Below are 27,374 nucleotides of genomic sequence, written 5' to 3' on the forward strand. Positions count from 1 at the left end.
CCCCTCTCCTTCTGCTTGGCTGGGAAGGAGCTTTTTTTGGCCTCTGCTTCTGTCATCTGGCATTTAAATGTAACGAGAGCTCTCGTTGCTAACATTTATAGCAGCAAAATATTTAAGTTCCAGGGCTTGTAACACACGTTGTTCGCGTCCCCTTGCCAGCCCCAGCTGCAGGCTCCCAAAGCCTTCCCTGGCTCGCTCGGGGCCGGGCGGGCGAGCGGGCGCCGTCCCCGGCTGGGCGGCAGCGGGCGAGCAGGAGGAGCTCGGGGGCGGCCGGCACCGGCACCGGCACATCCCGCTGGGCTCCGGGAGGGCTCCCGCTGCCGGCTGCACCCCGAGTGCCGGCGCTCCAAGGGCCGTGGAGAGTTTGTCGAACTCTCCATGCGGTGGAGAGGAGGAAAGAGAAGGACAGGGCTCAGTCACCAGCCTGCCACGGCTCCAGCCACCGGCAGCAGCTGAGGGTGGTTCCAAGTGCCCGGTTCAGTCCCGCCTGTGCCAGGGCGTGCATGTGGACGCTCCTGCCGCTGCCTCCACAGCCCCGGCTGTCAGCCCACAAAAGCGGCCCGAGAGGAAAGGTGGCGAGCAGGCACAGCGCGCCGTGCCCACACGGAGCCGCACGGCGCCCGTCCCTCGCCGCCTCCCCGGAGCCCGCGGTGCGCGGGGGTGCTCCTGCTCCCAGCAGGGAGAAGGGCGAGAGGATTCGGGGGCAGAAAGCCCCAGCCCCACAGCTGTCCAATAAAGATGTTCCTGGCTTTTGAGGAGGCTTAAAGCACCTTCAGCTGTTACCAAGGAGTCTCTTCCTCCTGCTCCGGTTCTATCTGCCCTTTGCCAGGGTAACCTCAGAGGGCTGCTTTGATCCACCTGCACCAGGACACAGCAGGAGGACAGCAGCGGCTCCCAGCCTGGCCTCAGTGGCTTAGGGTCATCCCAAAGCCATAGGTCCTGGTCACACTGGACACCTCAGGGGCTGTGCAGAACACGAAGAGACGCTTCTGACCCTTAGCGCCACAGCAAGCACCTCGAGATGCTGACACCAAAGGCTCAGTCAGACAATACAGAAAAAAATCCCATTTTTTAGCCTGCAGATTTTTGAGCCAGTCTTCAGATCTCTCTTCCTGGAGTTGAACTGAGGGAGCCCTCACCTCTGCAGGAGCAAAGCAGGGGCCAGCAGCCATCTCAGCCACCACCATCTTCATCTTCCACTTGTCTCTCAAGACTCCCCATCTCATGTGGGCTCAGGAGGGTCTCATCACCTGCACCTCTCTGTGACAGGCTGCTTCTGCTTGGAGACAGTGGCCAGGTTCTGAGCTGGAAAACCATACTGAGTACTTTGGAGCAGCCTTGACATGTGCTCTTCCACCCTGAGAGCAGACACAGGAGACAGGAGTGGGCTGCAGACCCAGGAGGGAGGTGCTGGATGCATGGTCTCAGCCTGATTCCTTCCAGCAGAGACCAGGACTCTGATGCCTCCACAGCACACGGAGTGGGGTCAGAGCAGCAAGAGACAGGGCCTGAGCAGCTGGTAGGGAGGACAAGCTGAGGACAGCAGCCGTAGTGAGGACAGTTCTCAGCATTTTCTTCTCCTAAAGCCGGCATCAAGTTTATTTTCCTCTCCAGTAGCGATTAAGAGGCTGGTTCGGGGAAGACAAGTATTTCATCATCTGACTCGAGACAGGGAACTGAAGACTGCTCGCTGTGATGCTTCTGGACAGCTGGAAAGGGACAGGGGGAGAATGTCTGTCCATACTGGAAGTGACCAAAATAACGTAGCAGTGTATCAGAGGGCAGACAGCCCAGCACAGCCAGAGTGCGCCATGAGATGCTGTTGTATTTAAATAAACACTTTGGGAGGGCCCAGATTTCTTCAGCTCTTCTGAGACTGGCACAGCTGAAGGTATAGCCTGACTCGTGTCCTCCTCCCTGGGTGAGCCCAGTGCGATCCAGCTGGCTGCTGACCTGCAGGTCCTTTCTGGGAGCACAGCTCTCCTGTGGGATAAGCCGTGGCTGGAATGTGGTGTGGCACATAGCAGGGTGCTGCTGCCACAGCTCAGCTCCAGAGCACAGGGAGAGCTGGGCGAGGGGATGGGAGCCAGGGACATGTCTGTGTAAACATTTCCAGGAATGGGGCAGCCACAGCTTCTCTGGGCACCCTGTGCCAGGGCCTCCCCACCCTCAGAGCCAAGAACTTCTTCCTAATCTCTAATCTGAATCTCTCTCCTCTTTTAGTTTACACCTTGTCCTATCACAACAGGCTCTGCTAAAAAGTTTGTCCCCAGCTCTCTTGAAGCCCCTTTGGGCCCTGCCAGGGGCTCTGAGCTCTGCCTGGAGCCTTCCCTTCTCCAGGGGAGCATTCCCAGCTCTCCCAGCCTGGCCCCAGAGCAGAGGGGCTCCAGCCCTGCAGCAGCTCCTGGCTCCTCTGGGCTCTCTCCAGCAGCTCCAGGTCCCTCTGCTGTGGGAGCCCAGGGCTGGGGCAGCTCTGCAGGTGGGCTCTCACCTGAGCACAGGGGCAGAATCCCCCCCTCCCCTGCTGCCCACACTGGGACCAGCCCAGGACACCGGGGTCTCTGGGCGCCAGCGCACGTTCCCAGGTCGTGTGCAGCCTCTGGCAGCCCCTCCTGTTCCTTGGGGTTTCGCTGGCTGTAACTGAGCGAGCAGCGTCCTCTGTCACCCCCCTGCGAGGGCTCCGAGCTGCTGTGCGCCTTTCAACAGCTGGCAGGGGCTGCTCGAGGGCGGGGTTTGCAACGACGCCACCAAAAAGAAAAGGGGAAAAGGAATTCTGTCTGTGCCCGCTGCATGGAGAAACGTTTCCACACAAGGTGGCACCTGTCTCCTTCCTTCCAGTCTCGAGCCGGAGACGCTCAAAGGCGCCTGGAAATATTCTCTGAAAATTAACTCCCGGTAATCGGGATGCAGAATTAATTAATTAATTCCCTCGTTAGCCATCGCTTTTCACTGGGCACTCAGGCGGGCACCGCAGGAATTGCTGCCAGTCAGCGCTGGGGCTGGGCAGCAGGGATGGGGTGACAGCAGCTGCCTCCCCTCCGAGTGCCCGGCTCGGGGACACACAGACATCCACCCGGAGCCTCCGGGCACCAGGAGGGGCCTGGGAGCTGAAGGGGATCCCTGCCCAGCCCCATGTGCAGCACTGCACATCCCTCTGCAGATGGGCAGAGGTTTATGTGCTCCAGATCTGACAGAGATTCATGCGCTGTGCCCGTAATTTAAATCACAATTAAGGTATTTTAGAATCTCTTCCTACACTCTGCAGACCAGTGCAAGCACTGCTGACATGAAGTGCTTTTGCATTCCCATGCAGGATGCTGGAGAGGCCTGCCTTCCACTGCAGGGCTTTGCTTCTGATCCTGACCTTTCCACACAAGGAAAATGCACACTATTATTGCATATTAGAGATGCAGCGTAGCTAGAACAGCTGTGGCATCGAGCAGTGAGGCAGTACCACCACTGGCAGGCTAAGGAAGGAGCTGGGCTGTCCTACACAGAGCCCACTGGGCGCCCACAGGAGCCCTCAGCCCAGCGAGGGGGCCCAGCACAGAGATGCTCCTGCTGAGCATCTCCTCTGGCAGCACAGCCAGCAGTGCCATCCCAGCCAGCCCTGCCCCACGGTGTGCACACCTGAGCACGGTGGTTTTAAACCTTAAAAACCTTGGTGAAGAGGTGCCAGATCCCTTGCTTGCATCAAGGTCCTTGGTCCTCAGAGCTGCAGAGAAAGGCAGGGACCTGTCTTGAAGGCTGCAAGAGACCACTTTGATTTTCATGTGATTATTTTTAATCCCTATCAGGATTCTCCCACCTGTCTCCAGCTCCATGGTCTCTGCCTGCCCTGTGCTGGCCCAGTGCCTGGGGGCTCAGTCTCCCATGTTGGTAGAGCATGACAGCACGTCAGGGAGGGGTGCAGAGCAAACTCTCCCTCTCCAGCCTTCCTGGAGGAGAAGAAGAAAGGACACGGGGACAAAAAATATGATAATCACAGGGAAAAGGAAAGGAATCATTTGAAAAAGGAAAAAAACCCCAGACTTCAAGCCTTCTTGGTTTACCTGGGTGCAGGGAAGAGGGAGGAAAGGCAGGGATGGTTTTGCTGGGGTCTTCCATGTATTTCCACAGGGCACTGAGATGCACAGCCAGCACCAGCAGAACTAAGTGCCTCCTTTGGAACCAGCATTTTTTCCCTTTAGCTGTTTCCATCACAATAAAGTTGGATAAAGTAGGGTCTGGATGCTTCATTTTGAAATAGTGGGGCCAGTGTAAGTCTGCCCTTGCATGGAAGCCCCTAATCCCCCATGGAGTGCAGAAAAGTGTCTGAACAGCCGTGCTCAGTGAGCTCAGATCCTGGCAAATCCAGCACGTGAGGTGATGCAGCAGCTGCCACCAAGACCCCACAGTTCCAGGGCTGAGGACCACGTCCTGCCATGCTCCAGCCCTGCACCAGCTGTGGGCACTCCATCCGCGTGGGGCACATGGGAAGGAGGGCAGCTTGGGGGGCACAGCACTGGGGCTCAGCCACACAAGCCTCCACATGTTTCCTAATGAGAAATTGTTCCTTGTCCTGTTTCTGAGACGTGATTGGGCTTGACAAGCAGCATGGCTTCATGAACTGTGCTCAGGCCTTGCATCATTTGCCTTATTGTGGCCGAAATCTCCTCCCAGCCCTCCCTCCTGCCTGCACCCACAGGCACCAGCGGCTGCAACAGGTGCCCACAAGCCCAAAGAGTGAAAGACAAAAGGATAAAAATACCCGTGCAAGAAAAATAAAAGAAAAATGAAGAAAAAACCCCAGGCACCATCTGGAGAGCAGAGAAGCACTGGGCAGGAAGGGAGCAAGCAGAGAGGTTGCAGGTTCTGATTCTGTGTCTGCTCCCACCACAGCCAGTCTCTGGAGCCACACCCCTGCTCGGCCACAGCAAACTGGGCATTCACACAAACCTCTGTGCGCACTCCCAGCAGGCAGTAGCTCACCCATCCCCGTGGGGTGGGAAGGGTTGGAGCAGCTCACCCACCCCTGCAGTGTGAGGGGAACAAAAAGCAGCATGGAGGAAGGCAAAGGGGAACCTACCCCAGAGCGGATGAGAGGTCCCTGTAGCCAAACTGCCCCTCTGTTCATTTTCCTTCTCACCCATTTCATCCTGCCTGCAGGCACAAAAGGAACTCAGCCTTGGGAGAAGCAAGAAGCCAGAAGCAACATTTCCTGCTGAAGTGGATCCATGTGGGGCCAGGGAAGGTGTCTGTCCAGGATGGGCAGCAGCAATCCATGTGGAGCCAGGCAACGCCAGGACAGGACCGCTGCTCCTGCAGCAAGTCAGCAGCAAGCCAGCACCAATCCCAGCCAAAAACTGGGTTTAAACCTAAGCAGAACCCTTTTCCCAAGGCTTGTGCGGGGCCAGCCTGGTGCTCCTTGAACCTGCAAGGGCAGACGTGTGTGACAGCCTAGTGTCCTCACCTCCTGGGCAGCCCAGCAGGGCAGGGCGCCCAGAGCGTGGGCACAGCCCCCCAGCTGCCCTGGGGCAGGGCAGGCACATCCCTGCCTGCTCCCAGAGTGAATCCCACCTGCCATGGCAGGGCTGCAGAGAGGGAATGGTGGGAAGAGTGACTTGTCCGCAACTCTAAGGAACATTCCTGCAGCGGAGCAACAGCACTCTCAGCCCCGCCTGTGGAGTGACACGGACTGGCAGATCAGCAGCTCCTGAATAAACCCTGAACAGTGACACAGGTCAGGCAGCTGATTTCTGCCTGAAATAAATGGCTTTGAGGTAGTGCCTCCCCTCAAGGGAAACATGTCCTGACAAGCTGCAGTTACTCTAGTGCCCCGAGGGTTTGTGGAGCCTGCTTCCTTTGGGGAGTGTTTTACTGTCTGCTCGCAATGCCAAGAGCAGCTTTATACCAATAATAAACAATGCAAAACATGGAGCCAGAGCAAACAGCTGATAAAAATCCACATTTTGCTTTCCTGGCTCCACAGAACATGCCGGGTAAGGAAATCTTTGTGCTGCTGGCACATGGCCTTCCTCCTGTCAGGTAAAACAATCCGCGGTGCTGCTGCTGCTCCCTCATGCCGACTGCCAGCACTCATCGCTAGAGGAACGCACAGGACATTCCCCGGACTGTGAATGTTCCTCAGCTCCCTGCTATCGCAGCAGAACCGTGAGGCTATATGAGCACAGGCTCGCATGCCCTGCCGGGTGGCGGTGGAGGAGCTCCCTCCTGCGACGGGCACCACCTGCTCCTCCTGCCCAGCCCGAGCCGGCGGCCGCAGCCAGCGCTGAGCTCCGGGCTGCTGGCATTTCTCATCCAGCAGCAGCACGGGGAGCTGCAGCAGCAGCAGCACGGCGGGAGGGAGGCAGAGACGAGCCGAGTGGAGAAGGAGCTGGCGGGGCCCGCAGGGAGCAAGGCTGCAGAGCCTGGCAGGACACGGCGGGTGCGAGCTCCCTGCCGCGCACAGGCTGCCATCGCTGTCTGCTCTAAAATAGCATTTAACATGACAAGAGGCGTCGGATGGGCGCGGGGAGCGCTGGCTCTCCCCATCTCTTCCCTTGCCGAGAGCCTGTCTACGCTGCCATATGTTATTCTGCCGTATACTTCATCGTGCTTTATTTGTCATCCTCCAGCACATATGGTAACAGCTCCACTGCCTGGCACTTGGAGAGGCTGGATTTAGCTCTGAATCAGGCACAAACACTCACTTGGGGCAGTGCTCTTTGCTTCTCACCATCCCCACCTCCCCACAGGAAGAGAAACAGGCAGGCAGCTGAGCTAGGTCAGTACTGCAGATCTCTTTCAACTGAAAGCATTTTATTTTAGTATTTTATCCTATCCTAGTCCATTATTCTATTCTATTCTATTCTATTCTATTCTATTCTATTCTATTCTATTCTATTCTATTCTATTCTATTCTATTCTATTTTCTATTCTATTCTGTTCCATTCCATTCCATTCTGCAGCCTCTGCTGTGGAAAGCAGGAGAGGTAGGAAAAGAACAGCCACGCTTCAGTTTAGGATTTACTGAAAGCCATCCCAAAGAAGAACAACCATGGGAAAAATAATCACAGACACAGGAACCAAAGGTGAGGACTGCTCATACTGGCCAGGCAGGGAGCTGACCTGAGCCAGACAGACTGGGCCCTGAAACTTGAATGGCCACGGTGATGGCTGCTGTCCCTTCTCTTAAACGTCACTTCTGGGAAGTCAAAAGCACAATCCAACCATTTCCCTTGGTGCAATCATGTTTACTTAAACAGAACGCCCTGGCTCCTTTTACCTTGGGCACAGCAGGGACAAACACTGTAGGAACATTGCTTGCCCACCAGTTCTCAGCCTGACACGCCAGAGAGAGCTGTGGCGCCAGGGGACTCTGTCCCTGCTCACTCAGCAGGAGCACCCTCCAAAATCTAGCCCCTTTTGCCAGCACAGGGGAGGTCCCTGCCTGGCAGAGAGGACACCAGGGGCAGAGGCTGCAGCAGGGCAGGGGCTTTGCTCACCACCAGGCAGGGATGTCCCAGCTGGTTGTGCTGGAACACTATTGTTCATAAGAAAATATTTAAGAATTTGTCCATGTGCTTGGGAAAATTATTTTATCATGGGATGGTTTGAATCATGCAGGTGTGGACCTTCCACGTATGCCCAGAAATACTCTTCCATGGAAGGGAGGCAGAGAAAGGGAGACATGGAAGCACTGCCTTTACCAGCCCAGGCAGCACGTGGGAACACTCATGCCCTGCCGCAGAGCCACTCAGGTGTCCAGCTGTCTGTCCATCTGCCCACACATCCATCCACCCTGCTGAACCCTTTCATCCCTGATGAAAGCCCTGCTCAGCCGTGCTGGAGGTGGGTGCAGGGCCAGGGCCTCATGTTCCTCCAACCAAATAAGACCAGAGAAGGAGGAGAATCCACAGGAAGCCTCAGCCTGATCCCACCTCCCCCAGAGCACTAACAGCCACCTCTGGCAAACAGCAGCAAACCTTCTGCTTCTGTTCCTCAGATCAGGTAACTCTCACTGGACACGACTGGAAGCTCTGCATGGAGCCCGCTGCACAATCTGCTGTGCCCCTGAAACCCCAGCACAATCACACCAAGTGACTTCAGCAGGCAGAAAGTGTGTGCAGCCCCAAGGAATCTTTTTCTGTACCCCTCACAGAAATCTGGTGCTTTCTGAAAGGGAGAAGAGTCTCCAGATCCTCATTCTTCAGGAGCGCTATGGAGCATCAGTAATGAGTCATTTTTGGCAGGCATATGTGAACAGCATCCAAGGAGGGAGAACTTCATCAGAGCAGAGAAATCCTTCCAGCCGGCCTTGGTATGACTCCAGCAAGCCTGAAATATCCCTGAGAGCTCAGTTCCTTCCCCTTCTCAGAGCTATCCTGACCCTATCTTGGGCAAGGTACCCAGTTTGCATGTTCCCAGGCCACTGGCTTGCAGTGTTTGCTTATTTTTATCCAGGGTTTTGCAATTTAAAGTAAATTTGGGTAGCAAAATGGGCATTTGCTCAGGGAAAGACTTCCTCAGTTACAACAATTTCTGTCCTTTCCCATTAGGAAAGCAGGACTGCGTCACTGCCTGAATGCAGGGTGCAAGTGAGCCCCACACAATGTGCTTTCACCCAATAATTAATTACCTATCACTTCTCTAATTATCAGAGCTTCCATTGACAATTCCTAGAGGCCAACAGCCTGGCCTCTGGCCAAATGCCAGATTCTGCCCCTCCAGCAGCTGCCTGAAATATCTTCCAGGGCAGTGTCTCCTGTCGTCGGGACAGGAAGCAGGACCAGTATCTCCAGTGTCCTCCTGCTCCTGCAGGAGCATCACACGCTCGTCCCACAGTGCCACAAGCACTCTGGCTGCCCTGGACTGCCCTGTCCCAGGGAGCTGTGCAAGGCTGTCCCTGGCACACAGAGCACTGTTCTGACAGGCTCCTGCACCAAGACAGGGCTGGGTGGACCATGAGAGCCAACAGTGAGTGCTGCCTGGGCATTGCTGAGAGTGAAATTAGCCTCCCTAGGCCAGCTTGGTGGTCCAGCAGCTGTTCTGAGAAGGACTGGAGGTTGCCTACATGCCAAATTCTGGTTTTGTGCACCCCAGAGAAATGCAGGGACGTTTTGGATTTGCACCTACTGGGGCCAGAGAATGGCTCAGCTGGCAGAAGTGTCCAGGCCAGCAGCAGTGGCCAGGCTGTCAGTGTCCTTCAGTCCCCAGGGCCAAGGAAACACAGCCCGAGGTGGGAGCACGGCAACATCCAGCTCGGACAAACCATCTCCCCAGGGTGCACATGTGCAGCCACGTGCCCGGTGCCCTCCTCACCGGCCAGAGGGCACAACATCACCAGAGGGCCAGCAGGTCACTGGCCCAGCCCCAGGGCTGTCAGTCAAGGTTATTGGTGACGCACCTGCCCAAAAAGCCAGTCTGGGAGGAACCACGCAGCCCAGGAGGAACCTTGGCACACAGGAGCGGGCGGTGGGGACTGGCCACTGTTGACCTTGGGAGCTGCACAAAGCACTGGAGGTATTTAACCCCCTGCAGAGCCCCTTGAAACCTCTTCTGAGCTCTAAACCTCGACAGCTGAGAACACAGGCAGTGTTTTCCTTACCTTTTTACAGGCAGGGTATCGCTTTCAGCTGACTCTGGCGGAGCCGCTATGACTGAAACAACAGGTTACTCGGGGTGAGTAGCGGGAACATCTGAATCTGTTTTAATAAGAGAAGAAAAACGTTCTCCGGGTTTCATTTAAGCCTCATTTATAAGAGCAACCTGCACTTTTAGTTGCTTCCCATCTCTTAGAGCAGGTGGAAAGGGACAGCAAGCTGGCCTCTGGCTGCCTGCAGTGTCTGCACTCACCCTGCCAGGCAGTTATTTGGGACAAGTGTGAAATCCTGATTTGCTAAGAGCTTAATAAACTTTCACATAGAAAATAGCACAGTATATCACCCCTGGGCATAGCTGGCAAAACCCTATGAAGGAAAGAGCTAAGGTAGCCATTGAAAAAAATCGATAAATACTGAGACATATTTTTTGCCAAATACATAGATATAATAACAGACTTGTCAAAGAGGTTACCTGGAGCAGAAAGACAGCTGCCCCAAACACCACACACAGCTGGCTTGTCCCTTGTCCCTTGTCCAACACCAGGGCTGTGGAGCTTCCACGCTGCCCTGTGCCCCACTTCTGCCTGTCCCCCTCCCTGTGGGCACTGCCTGGTGCCCCAACCTATCTCCTCGTTGTCTCCCTGCAGGAGTGGGCTTGTCCTTGTTAAAAACCCACATCTGGACCTGATGGAGGAGGATGTCCTGTACCACTTGGACTTGGGAACGAAGACGCACAACCTGCCAGCAATGTTTGGGGACATAAAGGTAAAGAGCAGGTCCAAAAGCAAGGCAGCAGCTCCCCCTGCACAGGCTCTGCAGCTGTGCATCCCATGGTGTTACCAGCCCATGCTGGGCCCCGTTGCTGCCAAAGCTCCTGTGGGGTGGGTTCAGGCTGCTCAGCTAAGGGGCTCTGCAGCCAAAGCAGTCTGGGCAAGGAGGTTGTCTGTCCTTGTTTGTTTGGGGCAGAAATCACAACAGAAAACTATCCTTTTAAAAACCTGTAGCTCTGTAAAACCTGATTTAATATTGGCCCTGTCTTGGAGGACAGACAGAAGAGGCATTTGTCCAAAGAATCTTGATCATCATCTACTGGAGACAAGGGAAGGAGAATGTCCTATCAGTTTTGGCTGAGACCTGCTGTCAAAACTGATTTGTCACGATGGCATCCTCTTTAATTTCAAACCAGAGTCTTTCCCTAGTTGTGTGGGAGAAGAGCCTCAGTGCCCAGGGCTCGAGCAGCCTTGCACAGCGTGGGCTCCTGTGCCCTGCACCCTGGCAGCAGGATCAGCACTGCCCTGGCAGCTGCACTCTCACCCTCCTCCTACCCTCAGCGAGCATATTTTCCTTTAATATGTAAAATTTGTCCTTTTTACTCCCTGACTTTATGGCCTCTGTGCCATCAGCAGTGCTCACTAATTGCAGTCAGCATTGTTCATAGAATAAATTAACCAATGAGCTCCTCCAACATCTGGGTTTGCTTTGCTATCAGTGGTGATGCTACCAGCTCAAATTTGTGAAATTATTTTAGATTTTCTTGCCTAGGACTGATACCCAAGTATGTGCAGCTGTATGGCTGTCCCGACCCAGGGTAGTCACCACCCTGCCAGAGTGAAAACCTGGGTTTCATGACCCTCAGGTGTTCCAATATCCCTTGATTGATGGTGAGGAAGTGGCATCTGCTGCTTTCTCTGGGAAGATGTTCCTGGCAAGCCACCACCGCCACATTCGGGCTGACTGGGGGTGCCTGTTGTAGCCAAGTACCAACACGCTGGTGCTTCATTCCAGTTTGTCTGCGTCGGCGGCAGCCCCAACAGGATGCGGGCGTTTGCGCAGTTCATGCAGCGGGAGCTGGGGCTGGCGGCTGCCGGCGAGGACGTGGCTGACATCTGCGCGGGGTCGGACCGCTACGCCATGTACCGGGCAGGGCCCGTGCTCTCCATCAGCGTGAGTTCCGTGCGCTCTCGGGGCCCCGGGGCTGCTGCTGGCACGGTCCCACGGCACAGGGACGGGGCTGGCACGACCTCTCCCTCACGTGCCCTCGCCTCCCCCAGCACCCACCAGCAGAGCTTTTTCCTCTCGTCACTGTTCAGCCACTACCACCAGTGCAACCTCAGCCGTGGCAAAGCTGCTCCTGTTTGAATAGCATTCCCCAGCACCTGCACTCTCCACTTGAGAAAGGGCCACATCAACAACAGACATGCACATGTTCTGCTCAGCTCAGTTTGGGAGGCAAAACCACTTCTCACCACACCTAACTATGAAACGCTGCTGGGAGCATTACATTGATACCAGCTCTAAAACAAATAGCTGGCCTTATTATTAATTAATCTTTCAGAGTAGGATTTTTGGCACTGAACAAGGGAAAAAGCAAACACAGGCTGTGCTGGGGAGCACTCACACCCAAAAGTTTGGTCCTGACACCATTTCTTCAGGCACAAGATTAGTCTGAAGTGTGATTCACAGCAGATGGAATCACTCACACAACAAAGCTCGTGTTTCATCCCTCTGAAAAAACCAAACCAATCCTGACCAAGGGAATGAAGCGCGAGGGAATCAATCTGAGAGGATCCAAGGGGGAGAACTGCCACAAGATTTGCTGTTCCCCAGCCTGGCAGCAGCAGTGACACGGCCAGAAGCAAACCCTCACCGAGCTTGTGGCCATGCACCAGCTTTGGTCAGTGCAGAAGGGGACACGGGGCAGAGCACACGGCCACCCTGAGAAGCATCATGCAGAGCTGCTGCCAACATCACATTTCTACAAGTTGCTTAGAAACATAACTGAGCTCAAACATACAGGGGCATGAACACAGATTCCAGCTCTGAATATTTACAATGAGAATTAATTTTTTAGGCATCGGTGAATAAGCCAGGCTGATGTTCCAGAATAACAACATGCTAAAAGGTCTCATATTTAAAACATGATACTAGGCAAACAGAGCATTGCTCTCACAGCAAAGAGAAAGGAGACAAAGCAACACAAAAACAGGCTGTGTACCTTAATCAATGGTGCTTCCATACGTGCTTCCTTCAGGTTTTTGAAGATGATAGCAAAACCAAAAAAATGTGAGGCACTTTCAAGAGGAAAAAACAAACTCCACAGCACCAAATACTTTTTGTACTTAAAAGTAAAGCTAAGAAAAGGATGTTGGTCTAGCAATGGAGCAGAAGACAGATGACCAAGCAACAAGCACTGGGCAAATGCAGCAGAAGCCCCAGCAGCTCCAGGCCTGCAGAACATCTGCCAGCTCTGGGGAGCAGCAGAAGAGATGGGAGTGGGGCAGCACTGTCTGTGGAGGATGGGAACAAGCCGGGGCCAGCAGTGGGGAGCCAGGCAGGGGCTGGGGACAGAAGGGCAGCAGGGCAGGGAATGTCAGCCAGGAAGAGGGACAGGCAGCCTGCAAGGCACGCAGCAAACACCTGACCCTGAAGCCTGTCCTCAGCAAGGGACACAAACCCTTCCATTGCACATTGTGTCCAGCAATGTTGCAGAGATGCTCCAGTGTGGGGAGAGGAGAGGCTGGAAGGCACATGGAGAAGTGAAGGCTCAGGTTGTTCTTGCTGAAATTCACTACTCCTAGAGCATAAGCAGGACACAACAAAGTGCAAGTCACACTTACATGGTGTAAGCATTGGCAATGCATGGGGAAGGTCTGGGAGCATTCAGATGTTGGGATGCATTTGTGGACCTTCCTTGAAGGACAGGCACCATCCGTGTGCCCACACAGGGTCCCCAGGGATGAACACTAGCTCTACTAATTGAAGAACCTTTAAAGCATCGAGGGGAGGAAAAGAGGCTAGACACCTCACCTGCACAGACTAAAAAGAGCCCAAAATGTCTCTTCCCCCTCAAAAAAGTTGCTGTTGTCATCATCAGCAGAAGTGGCCGCAGCAGAAGAGGCCACAGCATAACCCTGAGCTTGTGGCAGTCATGTACCTGTCACCTGCACCGCCTCGTGGGGACTGATGTTTCTCTTTTCTCTCCTTCCAACAGCATGGAATGGGCATCCCTTCCATTTCCATTATGCTTCATGAGCTGATCAAACTGCTGCACCACGCAAAATGCCGGGACGTTACTATTATACGCATCGGTACTTCTGGGGGCTTAGGTAAGCGATTCATGGTCTTTCTCCAGAGCAAAACAGCTATTATTAAAAAGAACTCTCAGCAATAGGTCATGCAGCTCTGAACTTTAGCATTTTTCCAGGTCTCTAAATATCCATCATGGTATTTTGTTTTGGGTCAAACCCAGAGAACTTGTGGCGACTGGTTTGGCAGAGTGCACATCCTCAGAGTGTACAAAGGCCTTGATTCCACTACAGCCATGTGTCACTTTCCAAACAGAAAACATGGATTAGAGGTGACCCAAATGAATCCATGTCTCTTGCTGAGGCAGTGGTGCTGCCCATCCCTGCACAAGCTGGTAGGGGGTACAGGATCTCTGCAAGCCAGAAGCAGCTAAACTCCTGTCACTCAGCACATTCTCACAATCACTTACCTTGTGCTGATTCTGTACATTTTACTTGTTCATCTGTGCTACTTCATGAATTTCAATTATTCTCTGACATCTTTTTTACTTGCTGAAAAGAAGAACCCTGCAAGCACACATAGATCTATTGAGATGTTCCTGTCGTGCTGAGGTTTCGCAGCAGGACACAGGTGTTATGAGCTCTGGCAAGCTCAGCTTCCATTTCCACAGGGATCGAGGCTGGGTCTGTTGTGATCACTGACACGGCTGTGGACTCCTCCTTCCAGCCACGTTTTGAGCAGGTGGTGCTGGATGATGTGGTGGTGCGGAGCACCGAGCTGGACAAGGACCTTGCGGAGGAGCTGCTCGCCTGCAGCCGGGACATTCCCGACTTCCCCACGCTCATTGGCCACACCATGTGCACCTACGACTTCTATGAAGGTAAAACCAGCATTGTCTGTCCTTCCTCAGCACACATAATGCCAAGTCTTTCCACTCTTCCATGGACAAAGCTGTGCAGGGAACCCAGGCCCCAGAAGGGCTGCAGGCAGAGACCCACATGGTGCTGGGGGGCCCAGGCAGAGCAGGAGGCACCCTCAGAACACACAGTATCACTGCTTGCACCTTGCTGAGTTTGCCACCAAGCTGCTCCCCTACAGCAAGACTGTCACTTCAGAACTACCAAACACTAGGAAAACATTAGGTTGCCTGTGAGATTTCTATAAACAAACTTTGGTTACTCTGGAACCATTTCCTTTGCAAAATTAAATGCTGATTGCAGAGTAGATGAAACGTAATAAATGAAGAATTAATAATCTGAGCACTATTTATAAACCTTTAGATCTGCTTGCAGATCCAGCCATCTGTGTATTGCTCAAGTCCATATTTTATTTAAACAAAAAGCCATTTGAGAGGATTAAAGTAGGAGCAGCAATAAACTGAAGGGCGGCCCAGGCTGGCCAGCCATAGGTAAGCATTTGCCTGCCCCAGGGCTTCAGACAGTGTGAGAGGAGGAGCTGCACGGGGCACAGGTCTGCTCTGAGCGCACAGCAGGACAGCCAGAGCCCCCGCAGGGGTTAGAGGAGAGGGTCAGGATGGCTGCCCTCACTGAACGGTGTTAGTCCTGCCTGCAGCGGTACCTGGAGCTGCAGTAGGGGAGCACCAGTGCCCTGGGACCAGCTCCCCGACCACACCGGTGCTGCCCGCACCAGGAATGCCTCTGCAAGCAGCTCCAGCTTCCATCCACAGCAGCCCCTGCAGAAAAATTGAACACACATTAAAGGGGTTTCCTCCTCTCCTCAGTGTTCCCATTCTGCACAGCTTGTTGCACCTCTTCTGCAGCCAGCTGGCATTTTTGGGGTTTAACCTGGCAGACCTTCACAGCTCCTATGCAGCAATGGCCTGTCCCCACAGAGCACAGCATCCGCTGGTACCTCCCACCTGAGGGCCGACTCCACCTTTTACCAATGTTGAAACCTGAGTCATTCTTTCCCGTACACAGAGACACATCTCGCTGGCTTTAACGCTGAGGGGCATACAAATTAACCAGCTGCTCACAGGAAAGCTTTGTGGGCCTCAGATAGAATGTGGGCACTGCTGGACTTCCCATTTCCAGCTGTGCTCCACGACACCATGCAAGGCCAACAGTGACAGTTCTCTGCTTCCTTTCCAGGTCAGGGGAGATTAGATGGTGCATTATGCTCTTTTTCCAGTGAAAAAAAGTTGGAGTACTTAAGGAGGGCTTATGAGGCCGGTGTGAGGAATATTGAGATGGAGTCCAGTGCATTCGCTGCCCTGTGTGGACTGTGTGGCCTCAAAGGTGAGTCTTGTCGCCTCCACCTCCTCCCCACACATGGGCTAAACCCCCTCTAAGGGTCCTGTTCTGTGTCAGAGGGCCAAACACACATCCTTAATGATTTTATCTAGAAAAGAACACTAAAGCAAATTTGATAGTTCAGTAAAACCCAGGTGTGCATTAGGAGACCTGAGTGCGTGCCGGACAAACCAACGGCTTGCTCCCTTCACGCCCCTCCGGGCCCCGTCCCGGCCGTGCTGCCGCAGCCCCTCAGGGTTTGGGGGCAGCGGAGCCGCGGCTCCCGGCTCCGGCCGTGAGGGCCGGCCAGGAGGGCCCGCTCCGCCCGGGGCCCGGCGGGCCGGGCCAGGAGCTGACCGTGCTCCGTTCCCCCGCAGCCGCTGTCGTGTGCGTGACGCTCCTGGACCGGCTGGAGGGCGACCAGATCCGGGCGTCCCACGAAGTGCTGTGGGAGTACCAGCAGCGGCCGCAGCGCCTGATCGCCGCCTTCATCCGCAAGCGCCTGGGGCTCACCCGCACGGACTGAGGTGGCGGCACCAGCACGGGGCCCGGCCCGGCTCACGGCGCCCGCTCCGGAGCGGCAGAGCTGCGGGCCCGGCGTGCCCGGGGCCAGCGGACACCATCTGCACTGGCAGCGAGCTCAGGCTGTGGAACAGAGCTGCAGATTCCTCACCCCTGGCTCCAGCCGCCGTAGAGGACTGTCCTGTTAGGGTCACTCCTGTCAGCAGCCATCTTCCAGGAAGGAGATCCCTTTGCTTTGGGCAGAAAGACAAAACCTAGGTAAATAACATGAAAATTAATCCATATTTGTGACCAGCCAAGGGGTCTGCAGAGCTCTCCTGGCATGAGCAGCTGTGTGAAACACCCTTTTACTGACCTGCATGTTCTCCATGCTCCACTATTTTGTGAAACTCCCCGCAAAAAATCCTCATTCTGGCCTCACTGTATCACTAAAGGCCCCGACTTACCGTTGCACTGAGGTAGCCCAGACTTCTATAGACTTCTACTCAGTCTCTACCCTGAGACATTACAGACATGAAAACAACCACAAGTCTCAGCCAAAAAATCTGTGCCCACTATTTCAAAACCAATGCCTGTTCCCTTTAAACTTTCTTTTTCATTAACATCTTGGTATTTATAAAATATGACAACTATAATCTCAATTTCAGTGGTGCAAATTTTTTTATCTTGTAGATCTGCTTTTAAAGGCAAGGGGGAAAAAAAATCAGCTGCCTAGGTTTGGGATGATGCCTTTCTGGGAATTGTCTCACAGCCAGTCTGTTCCCCACAGCAGAACACTGCTGGTCTCCCCACAGGAATATCCAGGGAATATCCCCACAGTAATAGCCAGCTGTGAGGTGGCCAAGTGTGCTTTAAAAATAACGAGTTACCCCAAAGGAGATACCAAAATAAAAAGCACAAATATACACAGAATTGTAATTTTAGCACAAGCACACCAAGGCTGAGTCCACAAGACATCACTGCCCCAGCTCAGGGCAGGCTCTGCAGCATTTCCCCACTAAACTCAGCTGCAGCACTGGGATTATGCTGCTCCTGGGCTGCCCCTGTGCTCACTCTCAGGAGTCTGTCACACCAGAAAATAAAGAAAGATCCCAACTCTATTTATAATTTATTCTGAAAAACTAATCTGCAATATGAAATTGAATGAATAGTTTGCAGAAAATATGATGCAGCAAGTTGCCTTCTAAATATAGACAATGGTTAAAGTTTCATCTTATCATAATCAAGGAATAATAGAAACATTCACGGCAATGAAGATTTTATAACTAAAAAAATCAAATTCTCAAGAAACTTGGAAAGAAAATTGTGGGATTTATTCATGTAACATAATAAAATCTAAAGTAATTGCTGTGCTAAGCTATTTTGGACTTCTGCTGCCAATTAAATCCCAATAATTCCTACTCAAGGTGCTGCACATCAGATTGGTCTGGGCTATGTGCAGGAGTCCTTGAGCAAGGTGTCCCAGCTCGCAGTCAAAGGGACATGGGCAATCCCATGAACAGCACACAGCCCAGCCTCTCCAGACCCACACCAGGCAGGTGTAACGTGGTGCTCCCAGCTCAGAAAGGCTGGGCGTGCTTTAGAATGGCTGCACACACAGGGACTGAGCAGTTCTAGGACAGCCAAAGGGAATTTAGGGCTTGCATATCGTGGGCCAGACCAGAGTCCTGCTGCTGCTCTGCCCCTCAGATGAGACGTGCTCTACATTTTAAAAGCTGTAGATTCCATGTCTCTTCTTGGAAGCTTCGGTGGTGGAAGTTTTGACAAAACCTCTCTCGCATAAAGTGTTTTATGCAGTCCAGCTTCTCGGAGAGCGAGCTCAACACGGAGCCTGGGGTCAGAAATGACCTGTTAAAAAAACCACAGCAATGATCAATAGAAGCCAAAAAGCTCCCTGAGGAGCTGCTGCCTTTCCCCATGTTCTGCACGCACACAGCCCCAAGTGAAGCACAATCTCCTCCTGGCTGTTCCTACAGAGCCCAAGTGCTTCAAATGCCTTTGTGATTTTTCTCACAGTGTCGCCTTGTGCTTACATGGCAGTGCCACTTCCATTTGTCAGAACAACAATTAATCTGAGGGAAATTTACTTCTGGAATTTGTCAGAAGTTTATCTGACAAAATTTGTAAGCCTCTTTCCAATCCCTGTTGCATGGTGTGCAACAGGGATTGGAATTGTACCACAGCTCTTCTCTTTTCATAAATAATTTTGAAATTCCAGAGTGGGAATAATTGCAAACACATTGACTGAGCAGATAGGGAACAGTGAGGGAATTTAAAGATATCAAGATGTTCCTTGAGTTCATTTGAAATTGAGGGACCAGCCTCCTCAGCAACCTGAGTGCCCTGAAACACGAGTACAGCCAGTTCAGTTCCTCATTCATTTACACAGCACGGTTACAGACCCTTACCTGCTCCTCACTGTAGGTGTGCAACCTGAACAGGGGCTGCTGCAGCTCAAACTCCTCCTTGGCTCCAATGCCCATCCGAGCTTTTGACGCCACCGTGTCAGCCACTGCTCTGGCAGGATCTAATTTTGCAACAATGGCAACCTGAGGACACAGTATGAAAGTCACAATTTCTCTGTCTGTGCAGAGCTAAGGTCACTGTCAGGAGCACACCCTTTGAGAACACCATCATTCACAGTCTCTGCAGTGACCCTGTAACAGCAGCACAGAGACAGCCTGGGCACAAGAAGGGTGTGTGAGGGAGAAGCAACAGCACCCTGAGCTCTCCAACAGGCACTGGCATGAGCTCCAGTGTCCAACCTGGTCTCCACAAGGCTCCAGCAGCCTCAAAAATTCTGCAATACCCACAATTCCAGACTTTCTTCTTTTTCTTTCAATGGAAACAAAGGTGTTCAAGGTGATAATTCACAATTTTACAGAGTCACAGGCAACAGCATTGAGTTATATGCCCCAAATAATACAACTCTGTTTTTTTCTGAAGTGCATCTCTTTTAACTGTGCAATTTCCTGTGGCTAGATCAATATCAAAGACTCCCAGACACTGTATTGTGCCAGAGTTAATATTTTTCATTGCTTACTTTCTTTGTGTTAAAATATTCAGATACAGGCTAATACTACTTTGGAAATACAGAAAGATGCATGAGCAAAATAGCTAAAGTCAGAAGACCACATGAAGAATGGCTAAAACCAGAAAAAAATACTTTAAATTGCGTACGATATTTTTTTGTCCATCTCTTTAATAAAATACCACCTCTGTATTTTATTTACTGCCCAAATCTAGAGGCCAAATGACTTTAGTAAAGATCTTTCCCTCCTCCCCATACAAACATTGTACATACTTGATGAAGCAGCATTTCATTAGTGTGAAACAAAGAACAGATGTTGATCAGAGAAGTATAATGAAGTGGGAACATCAACATCCAGGCAAAGGCCCCTCTAGAAGCATTTTCTACTCTGGCAAGAGAATTGACTCAGTGGGAAGAGCTCAACAGATCATGACTACCAACCAGCCTCTTTGGAGGAAAAAACAAGGAGATTACGTACAAAAATGTAAATTAAGACAAAATTACTCTTTCAAAAATCAGCAGTATAAAAAAAATAACTCTAGCACTACTTTTACTATGACATTAGAAGCATTAGTAAGCATTTTACTTACTAAAATAAGTGTGTCTTTTTAAAAGTAATGTGCAAAAGTTTCAGAGACTCAAATATCTCTAAAGAAAAGTCATCCAAGGTATGCAAGTTTCCAGAATTTAAAAGGAATATAAATTACTCATAGATCTTGCCTTAGACTCAAGGCAGACTTAAGGTTATTAAAACAAACAAAACCCAAAAAAAATCACAGAAGAAAAATCACATCCAACCCAGAAAAAAAACCACCTCTATCTCCTCTCAGATATCAGCAGCTCCTACAGTACACTTTAATGTCATAATGTTCCTGTTGTCAGAGCTAGAAAGGACACAGGATTTATAACAGGAGAGGCTTACTGTTGGTCAGCCCTAAAGTGCCTTTTACCTTGTTCCCTTACTTGCTTTTGAGAGATTGTTCTTTTATCTCTGCCCGCGCTGACTGCAGCGCGGGCAGGGCCAGCCCACCTGCTGCCGGAGTGCTTCCAGGCGCTTCTCCTTCTGCTGCTGCTGCCGGGCCTGGAGCAGCGCCAGCTCCTTCTTCTGCAGCAGCCGCTTCTCCAGCAGGGCTCGTCGGAACTGCACCCTGCCGAGCACAGGGAAACGCTGGGCAGTCACGGTGCCGCTTTCCGTGCTGCCCTTCAGCTCAAAAACTGCCTCAGCTTCTCCAGACACACCTTGTGAGGCCGTGCTGGTTCATCCAGACACCTCAGAAACACAAGGGCGCTTTTTCATTCCAGTGTGTTCTTTTTGTTGGAGTTCTTTGGTTTGGGTTCTTTGGGCAAGAGGAGTTTGGAGAGTTGTGCTTTTTGATTTGTTTCTGGGTGGGTTTTGGCTGGTCAGTTGTTCTTTTAAACAACTTGGCTAACCTTTCAGATTCCATGTCTAGACCGCAGATTTTCTCTAGCATGCTTTATATAGCCCTGGTACTCTTTTTTTTCTCCCCCATTTTCTTTGCCAAGAATAAATGTTCTCTCACATCTGTGTATGGCAGAAGAAATCTTTCCTATAACCCTTTCCATTAAAAGAAACACCTCACTCCCAGTCTTGTCACTGGAAAAAGGAAAAAAAAAACTTGAGACTTGCACCCTTCTTTCAAAGGAAAAAGCCGGAGGTTGACACCAGTAACTCCAGAACTTTACCCACAGCACTACCGTGCTGCTCCAACTTTCACTGCAGGCATTTTTAGACTATTGTGCAGAGTCTGTTCCTTATGTGAGCTATAGATATTTGTTGGGATGTCACTTTTAGTCCTTCTACAGGAGTTGGCAATGCCATGCTTTGAATTTGGAGAATTACCCTCCTTTTGCCCTTCAGATCTGAACTTGCCTTTAGAGAAATTGAGACAAGACAGCTGCTTCAACTACAATAAAACATGTATTGTTATTTTTTTAGTCTCCAAATTTTAGTAAGCTCAAAGGAGTATAAAACTTTTGCTATAAACTGCAATAATCAGAACTAAACCTATAGTTCTGCTGGTGGCTAGTGAAGACCTCTGTGTCTTTAACCCAATCACAATTAGCAGGACAAACAGATTTATCCCAAGAGTGTGGTACAAGGCTGCCTGAGGGTACCCCCGAGAGGCTTCCAGTTTCTCAGAGCATCCAGTGTAGTTTAGGCAGAGAAATGCCACAGCAGCAGTGCTCAGTGGTCATTCTGTGCCAGGGAAAAAGCCTAATCTTCTTTTTATATGGAGAACATTTAATAAAAAGCAGATCTTCATTTATTTTTTTTAATGACAAACTATATATACTGAAATCCTTTCACTCTGCTTGAGCTGACTGTTGTGATAACATGTTTTAAAATACTCCAGAGTTATCAAACATAAAATTAAATACTCTGGAAGCTTTTGTGCCAAGCCAAGAAGGAAGACTGGGGAGCACTTGGCCAGGCCTAAGGTCAAACACTTTGTGTGCCTCTGGCAGTTTTCCTGCCCAGGAGAATACAAAGCAGTGCTGAACTGAAGCATCCTGAGGCCTTTCTGTGCCCAGTTTGAACCAGTCCAGGTGACCCCGACTGATTGCAGCCAGGGAGCAGCCAGGGAGCAGGGGCAGAGCCAGGCACCACAAGGCTCCTGTTCTGAGGCTGTGCTGTGATCCTCCACAGGCTGCAGAGAGCACAGCCAGCCTTATCAAAGATGGAGCTCATTGTCAGCAGGCAATGGCACAGCAATGAAATCCACACCCAGGGAAGGCAGACACCTTGGAAATACATCCTCAACTGCACATCATGTTCCTAAGTCGGAACGCCCTTCCAATACTTTTTTATACTTGGTTTCAGGTGCCTTTAATCCCTTACTTTGACCTGGTCAGAGCCCTGCCTATTGCAATTACAAACTAAGACCTGAATAAACAGGACACCATAGTGACTCTGTGACAATAGCGATCTTTTTCATAAACAAACCAAATTAGTTAATTTTAAATTAATTTAGTTTGATTAAAAGCAATTCAGGATAATAGCAGAGTTTTAAAAAAATATTCTATTGTATTAGAAACTCTATGCACTATCCAGGCCATCTCCTGTACTTGGAGTAGTCAGTCAGCCCATTTTTTCCTGTTCCAAAGGACCCTGAAAATGTGTTGGATCAGAACTGTGGTACCAGCCTGTGCCATGTTTCATGGGTGTTCTGCAAAGACTCAGACCCAGTTTCTGTGCTCTGGCAGGTGGCACATGCCAGGACACTGTCAGATTTGCAGTGCTGCACTGGACATGACAATGCCACATGTGCACCTGAGCCTGGACAGTGAAATGTTTCATTTTGTACAGTAGGTCAGTTCTGAGCGACAGAATGCACAACATTTACTGACTTCTCATTCACAATAGCCTGAAGGGGTGATTATTTCCTCCCAGTAATTCAAATACATGTGTTCCTTCTCCTACAAGCTAAAACCACTGCAGGCATGTCTAAGGAAAGGTAGAGACTTATTTGTAGCATAAGGACACAGACATTTAAATAAAGTTGTCAGAAAGGTGTCCTAACAAAGTAATACTCAAGTAGTGTTTCCCACAGAATTCTTATGACCAAATTTAATATTCTAATGCCAATGGCACATTAATCCTATTTTAATTGCACTTTTGGTCCACACAACTTGGTGGCTTCCTCTATGTAAAAAGAGTCAGCCTATGCTTTTATAAGAGCAGTTATAACCAGACTACATGAAGGGGTTTTTATGTTCCTCTGCCAGAGGGATTCCTCTATGAAATTCAGTATTTCTTCAACGGGCTGTGAAAGGTCACATTGTGCAACAAAGACTTGGCAATTCAAGCCTGAGCAGGCTCAAGTCCTAAATCCCATCAAACAGGTCAAGAGCATCTACAACTAGATGAGCAACTTAGGACTCCCTAAGATAACAATAAATATCTTTGAGTTTGTTAATGTGTTCCTTGCACTTGCCCCTCAAACAAACCAAACCTGATCATAAATCATTATGCAAAGTGAAATATAGAAGGTCTTATTACTCAGCAACATTTTATGACAGTTTGGTGCTTACAATGGTCTGAAATTTTGATGGATGTTAATTAATTGATTCAAACTGAAATAAATTGCATCTAGGATACAGTCACCTAGGATGCAACCTTACTAGATAGTTTGAAGCATTTGCCAAACAGGAAGGAAAAAAATATATTATCCTCAATTTATTCTAAAAATGAAAGTCAGGAGATCAAAGCAAATTAGATTATAAGAAGATCCTATTGATACTAAAGGCATTCACATTTAATTTCTTTTACCTTTCTCTGTCTTTGGCAGCTTGTTCAGCCATTAATTTTCTCAATTCTTCCAGTTGTTGTAGATCTCTCTCCTCCTGTTCTTGCCACTTGAGCTCTTTCTCAGCCCAGTATTTTTTCAGCTAGAGTTTGACAAAATACAGCAAACAAAATAACACTCATTCCAAAGCCCAGACAGTGAGAACAAAGCAAGCAAGAGAAGCGTTAAGTTAGAGATTCCAATTTTGATCCTTTTAGAATAAAATTTCTATTTTAGAGCTACAAGCTAACAGAATATTTACTAGGAGAGCAATAGGGTGTGGAGCTCCCACAACAAAAGTAGTAAAATCAGACTCCGGACACTAATTTGAATATATTTTTCCACCACAATTTGAAGACCACCACTTCCATTCTGCTTGCATTCCCCAGAAAAGCAGCTGCAGTATAAGGTTATCAGCCTTTTTAAGTATCTAGGATGCAAAATACTCCAATGAAACAAATGACTGCTGACCCCAAACAGCTGCTATTCCATCTGTGCATAGGCAGAGGGCCGCTCTATCTAGACATTACACACGGCAAGAGAAAAGTTTGCACAACCAGAATATTTACAGATAAAATGAATATTGGTGGTGGTTGGGTCAGCACTGGCTCCCTAAAGCTCTTTCTTCCCTGTGGTGTCAGAGCCACGTGCCACTACAACACCATGTGTACAAAGGCAAATACACAGGAGGAGCTGGAACAAAAAGAGAAGCAGCAGCAAAGCCACTGGTGACCTAAGCAGCAACCCTCACTAAATGTCCCTCGCTGTGCCACTGGACTCAGAGGTAAAGGCTCAGTGAAACAACCACACGGATTTCTGCCATCTCGCTTAGGTAAAAAGGCCAAGCCAAATACTTGTGACACAGCTTGGTTTTCTAAAGCATTCCATTCACTACGGGGCATTTCTGAGTTTCTGTTAAGGCGCATCCCAGCCATTTCCCAAGGAGCCAGCGCCCAAGCCCCGGGAGCACTGTCCCCCAGGGGTGCCCCTGCAGCTGTGCTGCGCTGCACGCACAGTGCTGCCGGGCTCCCCTGCTGCATTGCAGCACACAGCTGCAGCACTGGCAGTTCCTGGGGCTGCTCGAAGCACACACCCGTGCAGCCAGACTGCCGTGCCTCCGTGCTTCTTCTGTGACACAGACACTCTGACTTGCTGAGGCTTTTTTTGTAAGAAGTGCAATAGAGTAACATAACTGGTGTGTCAGATCAGGCAGCTTTAGAGCTGAAATGGACAGGGGAAAGACCTGACTAATCATTTGCCCATCTCTACATCAATACATAATACTTTAAAAGAATACATGTGCTATGAGAACAGCTATAGATTTTAGAAGCAATGGTACACATTAATATATGCAAAAATGTATAAAAGTTTCTCATACTTTCTCTTTATCCTGAGCTCTACGGATGGTTTCCTGTTCTCTCTGCAGCCTTTCTCTCTCATCTTCCTTTTCTTTTCTTCTGGCAGCTACAGCAGCTTCTAGTTTAGCAGCTTCTTCCTGCTGTGCTTTCCACTGTAGAACCTGGAAGAAACAGTTGAAGAGACAGTCCTGCAGCAGACTGTGTAACACTGATCCTGCCAAGCTGAGACTGGGAAGAAACTCATGCAATCCCCTTACAAAGTAAGTTTTATAATCTTATCAGCAACACAACCATTTAGCAAGCACCACCTTTCTGCACGTTCATGTGCACCTCCCAATTGATAGCACAATATGCAATGAAATCACATATGAAAAGGTTTTGGGCAAAATTGCTAAAGCCATCTCAGTAACTCACATCTCTGTTCAGCACTTAGAACCTGTGAAGGGATGGAGACAGAGTCACAGGGCAGAGTGCATTTGCAGCCCTTAGCACAGGCACTCCTGCAACAGCTCCCTGCTCACACCCAGGGCTCACTGCAGGGACAGGGACATCGCCTCTGTCAGCACAGATGGTGCAGCCCAGTCTGGGAGCCCTGCTCAGAGCCCGTGGGGTCCTGCACACTCCCCTCCTTTATGGGAAGAGAGGCAGTGCTGCCCAGCACAGCAGGACAGGGCCACGCTCCCCGCACCCCCTGTGCAGGGCCTGCCACACTTCCTAACAAACCTACTGGGGTGGCACACACCACCCAGCCCAGCGTGCCAAAAATCCACTCCTGACACCATCCACACTGTGCTGGTTAAAGGAGACAGCTTGTCCCCATTCCTGGCCATGGGCAGGGACTCATCTGCAGTGTCCAGCCAGGGTGGCCCCATCCACCTCGGGGCTGTCACAAGCAGTTGTGTGCTCATCCTTTTCACGATGCTTTCTACAGGATCAATGATGTCTCCTTTTTGTTGGCTTGCCAGCTCCTTTTGTAATGGATTTGTCAAGCACTAACAGAACTCTGCCTTCCTCTAAGGAGCAAGCATTGCAGCCATTTTTCAGCTGGTTTTCTACACTACAGCACTTTATACAAAAATATGAAAATGCTTATAATTTTTCCACCTTTACTGCATTTCACTGGCTGTGTGTGCAGATTATTAATTCTTCTGGTTTGTGCTTATAAAAGATGTTCTGTTTAGAAATCCAGCACTCCCCATGGTCCAAGGTTCTCAGAGAGCTGCATCTCTGAACAATGCCATGCTTGCCCTGCTTCTTGCTAAAATAACAATTATACTTTTTTCTTTGCAATACATTGAACAATGCTGTGGCTTCTCATGGAGGTGCAGGCAAAGTGATAACATGAAAACAACCTGAAAATGCAGAGGGTGCAAAGAGGACAGAGCCAGGCTCTTCCAGAGGTGCCCAGTGACGGTGGGGGGAAACAGGCACAGACTGAAACACCTGAAATTCCAATGCATTCATCACTTCCCTGCTGAGAGGCTGGGTGAACATGCTGGCCAAGGAGGTTGTTTAAACTGGATTCCACACAGTCACCAGCTGTACCTCACCCTGCCTGGGCGGGGGTGACCTCGGGGTCTGGAGAGGTCCCTTCAGCCTCTGCTGCAACACCCGGATCAAACTTCCCACACACTTGAAACTTGTGACACCAGGGCTGTCGAAATTGAAATCTTCATGTAGCAATTTTGCCAGCAGCTTGCTCGTGCAGTTTAGCGGTTTAAAAATCTAAAATAAAATGCTAAATTGTTTCAGTTACCCTTCACTTGCCACGCTAATGAACTCAAAAAGAAATGCTTTGAAAATGAGTCAGAAGAACATGCAATCCTTTTCTACCTTGCTTTTGAAACAGGCTGAAGCAAAACCATATATAGAGAAAAGATTTAAAATCTGACAACAACCAAACAGTAAGTGAAATCTGCAAAAAGCATACTCAGATTGGAGCTGGGATAAGCTGCAGGAGCATTTGAAGGAGCTTTAAACTTCTGTAATAACAGCACAGATTTTCTCAACTGATATGAGGTAACAGTCAGATTATGTAACAAAAAAATTGCTTTTTGTAAGCCTGGATTTCCCTACATCCTGCTTCCCACTCCTTTCAAATGCTCTCCAATGCTGAGGTCAATGCCACTGGGTGCAGTTCATGATGCAGCCTCAGCTCCCCCCATGCCTGAGAACTCTCCCAATCCTTTAGAGGTCTTCCCTGGACATTCATTTATCTATTAACCAGGGACTTGTTTGGTTGTTTGATTGGTCTGATTGCAGCCATTATTATGGCAAGGCCACAAACTGGTCTC

General features: G+C 50.3%; 2 protein-coding genes across 5 annotated transcripts in view; one reads left to right on the forward strand and one right to left on the reverse strand.

The window, feature by feature from the left end:
• The first annotated feature begins 9,471 nt into the window (after positions 1–9,471).
• UPP2 (uridine phosphorylase 2) lies at positions 9,472–16,432 on the forward strand. The gene is made up of 8 exons (XM_036387045.2): positions 9,472–9,504; positions 9,600–9,663; positions 10,232–10,349; positions 11,370–11,528; positions 13,576–13,690; positions 14,281–14,490; positions 15,722–15,868; positions 16,240–16,432. The coding sequence occupies exons 2-8, from the start codon at positions 9,638–9,640 to the stop codon at positions 16,386–16,388; spliced, it is 924 nt and encodes a 307-aa protein (XP_036242938.1). The 5' UTR covers positions 9,472–9,504; positions 9,600–9,637; the 3' UTR covers positions 16,389–16,432.
• A 1,048-nt stretch (positions 16,433–17,480) lies between these two features.
• CCDC148 (coiled-coil domain containing 148) overlaps positions 17,481–27,374 on the reverse strand; it is a 48,839-nt gene continuing 38,945 nt past the window's right edge. For all 4 annotated transcript variants that reach the window (XM_036387044.1, XM_054515474.1, XM_054515475.1 and 1 more), the window contains 5 exons: positions 25,101–25,241; positions 23,707–23,825; positions 20,446–20,563; positions 18,793–18,933; positions 17,481–18,232 (listed from right to left, as the gene is read on the reverse strand). In XM_036387044.1, the coding sequence (XP_036242937.1) occupies positions 18,086–18,232; positions 18,793–18,933; positions 20,446–20,563; positions 23,707–23,825; positions 25,101–25,241 (666 nt within the window). In that variant the 3' untranslated portion in view covers positions 17,481–18,085. The remainder of the gene's footprint in view (positions 18,233–18,792; positions 18,934–20,445; positions 20,564–23,706; positions 23,826–25,100; positions 25,242–27,374) is intronic.

Source organism: Molothrus ater, chromosome 7 (assembly GCF_012460135.2).
Source record: "Molothrus ater isolate BHLD 08-10-18 breed brown headed cowbird chromosome 7, BPBGC_Mater_1.1, whole genome shotgun sequence".
NCBI classification, from domain to species: Eukaryota; Metazoa; Chordata; class Aves; order Passeriformes; family Icteridae; genus Molothrus; species Molothrus ater.

What these genes read in the sequence shown, in the direction of transcription:
- UPP2 (XM_036387045.2), top strand. Translation starts at nt 9,638, where the DNA reads ATGACTGAAACAACAGGTTACTCGGG. An exon ending in GGCCCGTGCTCTCCATCAGC is followed by an intron (nt 11,529 to 13,575) that starts GTGAGTTCCGTG and finishes TCCTTCCAACAG; the next exon opens with CATGGAATGGGCATCCCTTC. An exon ending in TGGACTGTGTGGCCTCAAAG is followed by an intron (nt 15,869 to 16,239) that starts GTGAGTCTTGTC and finishes GTTCCCCCGCAG; the next exon opens with CCGCTGTCGTGTGCGTGACG.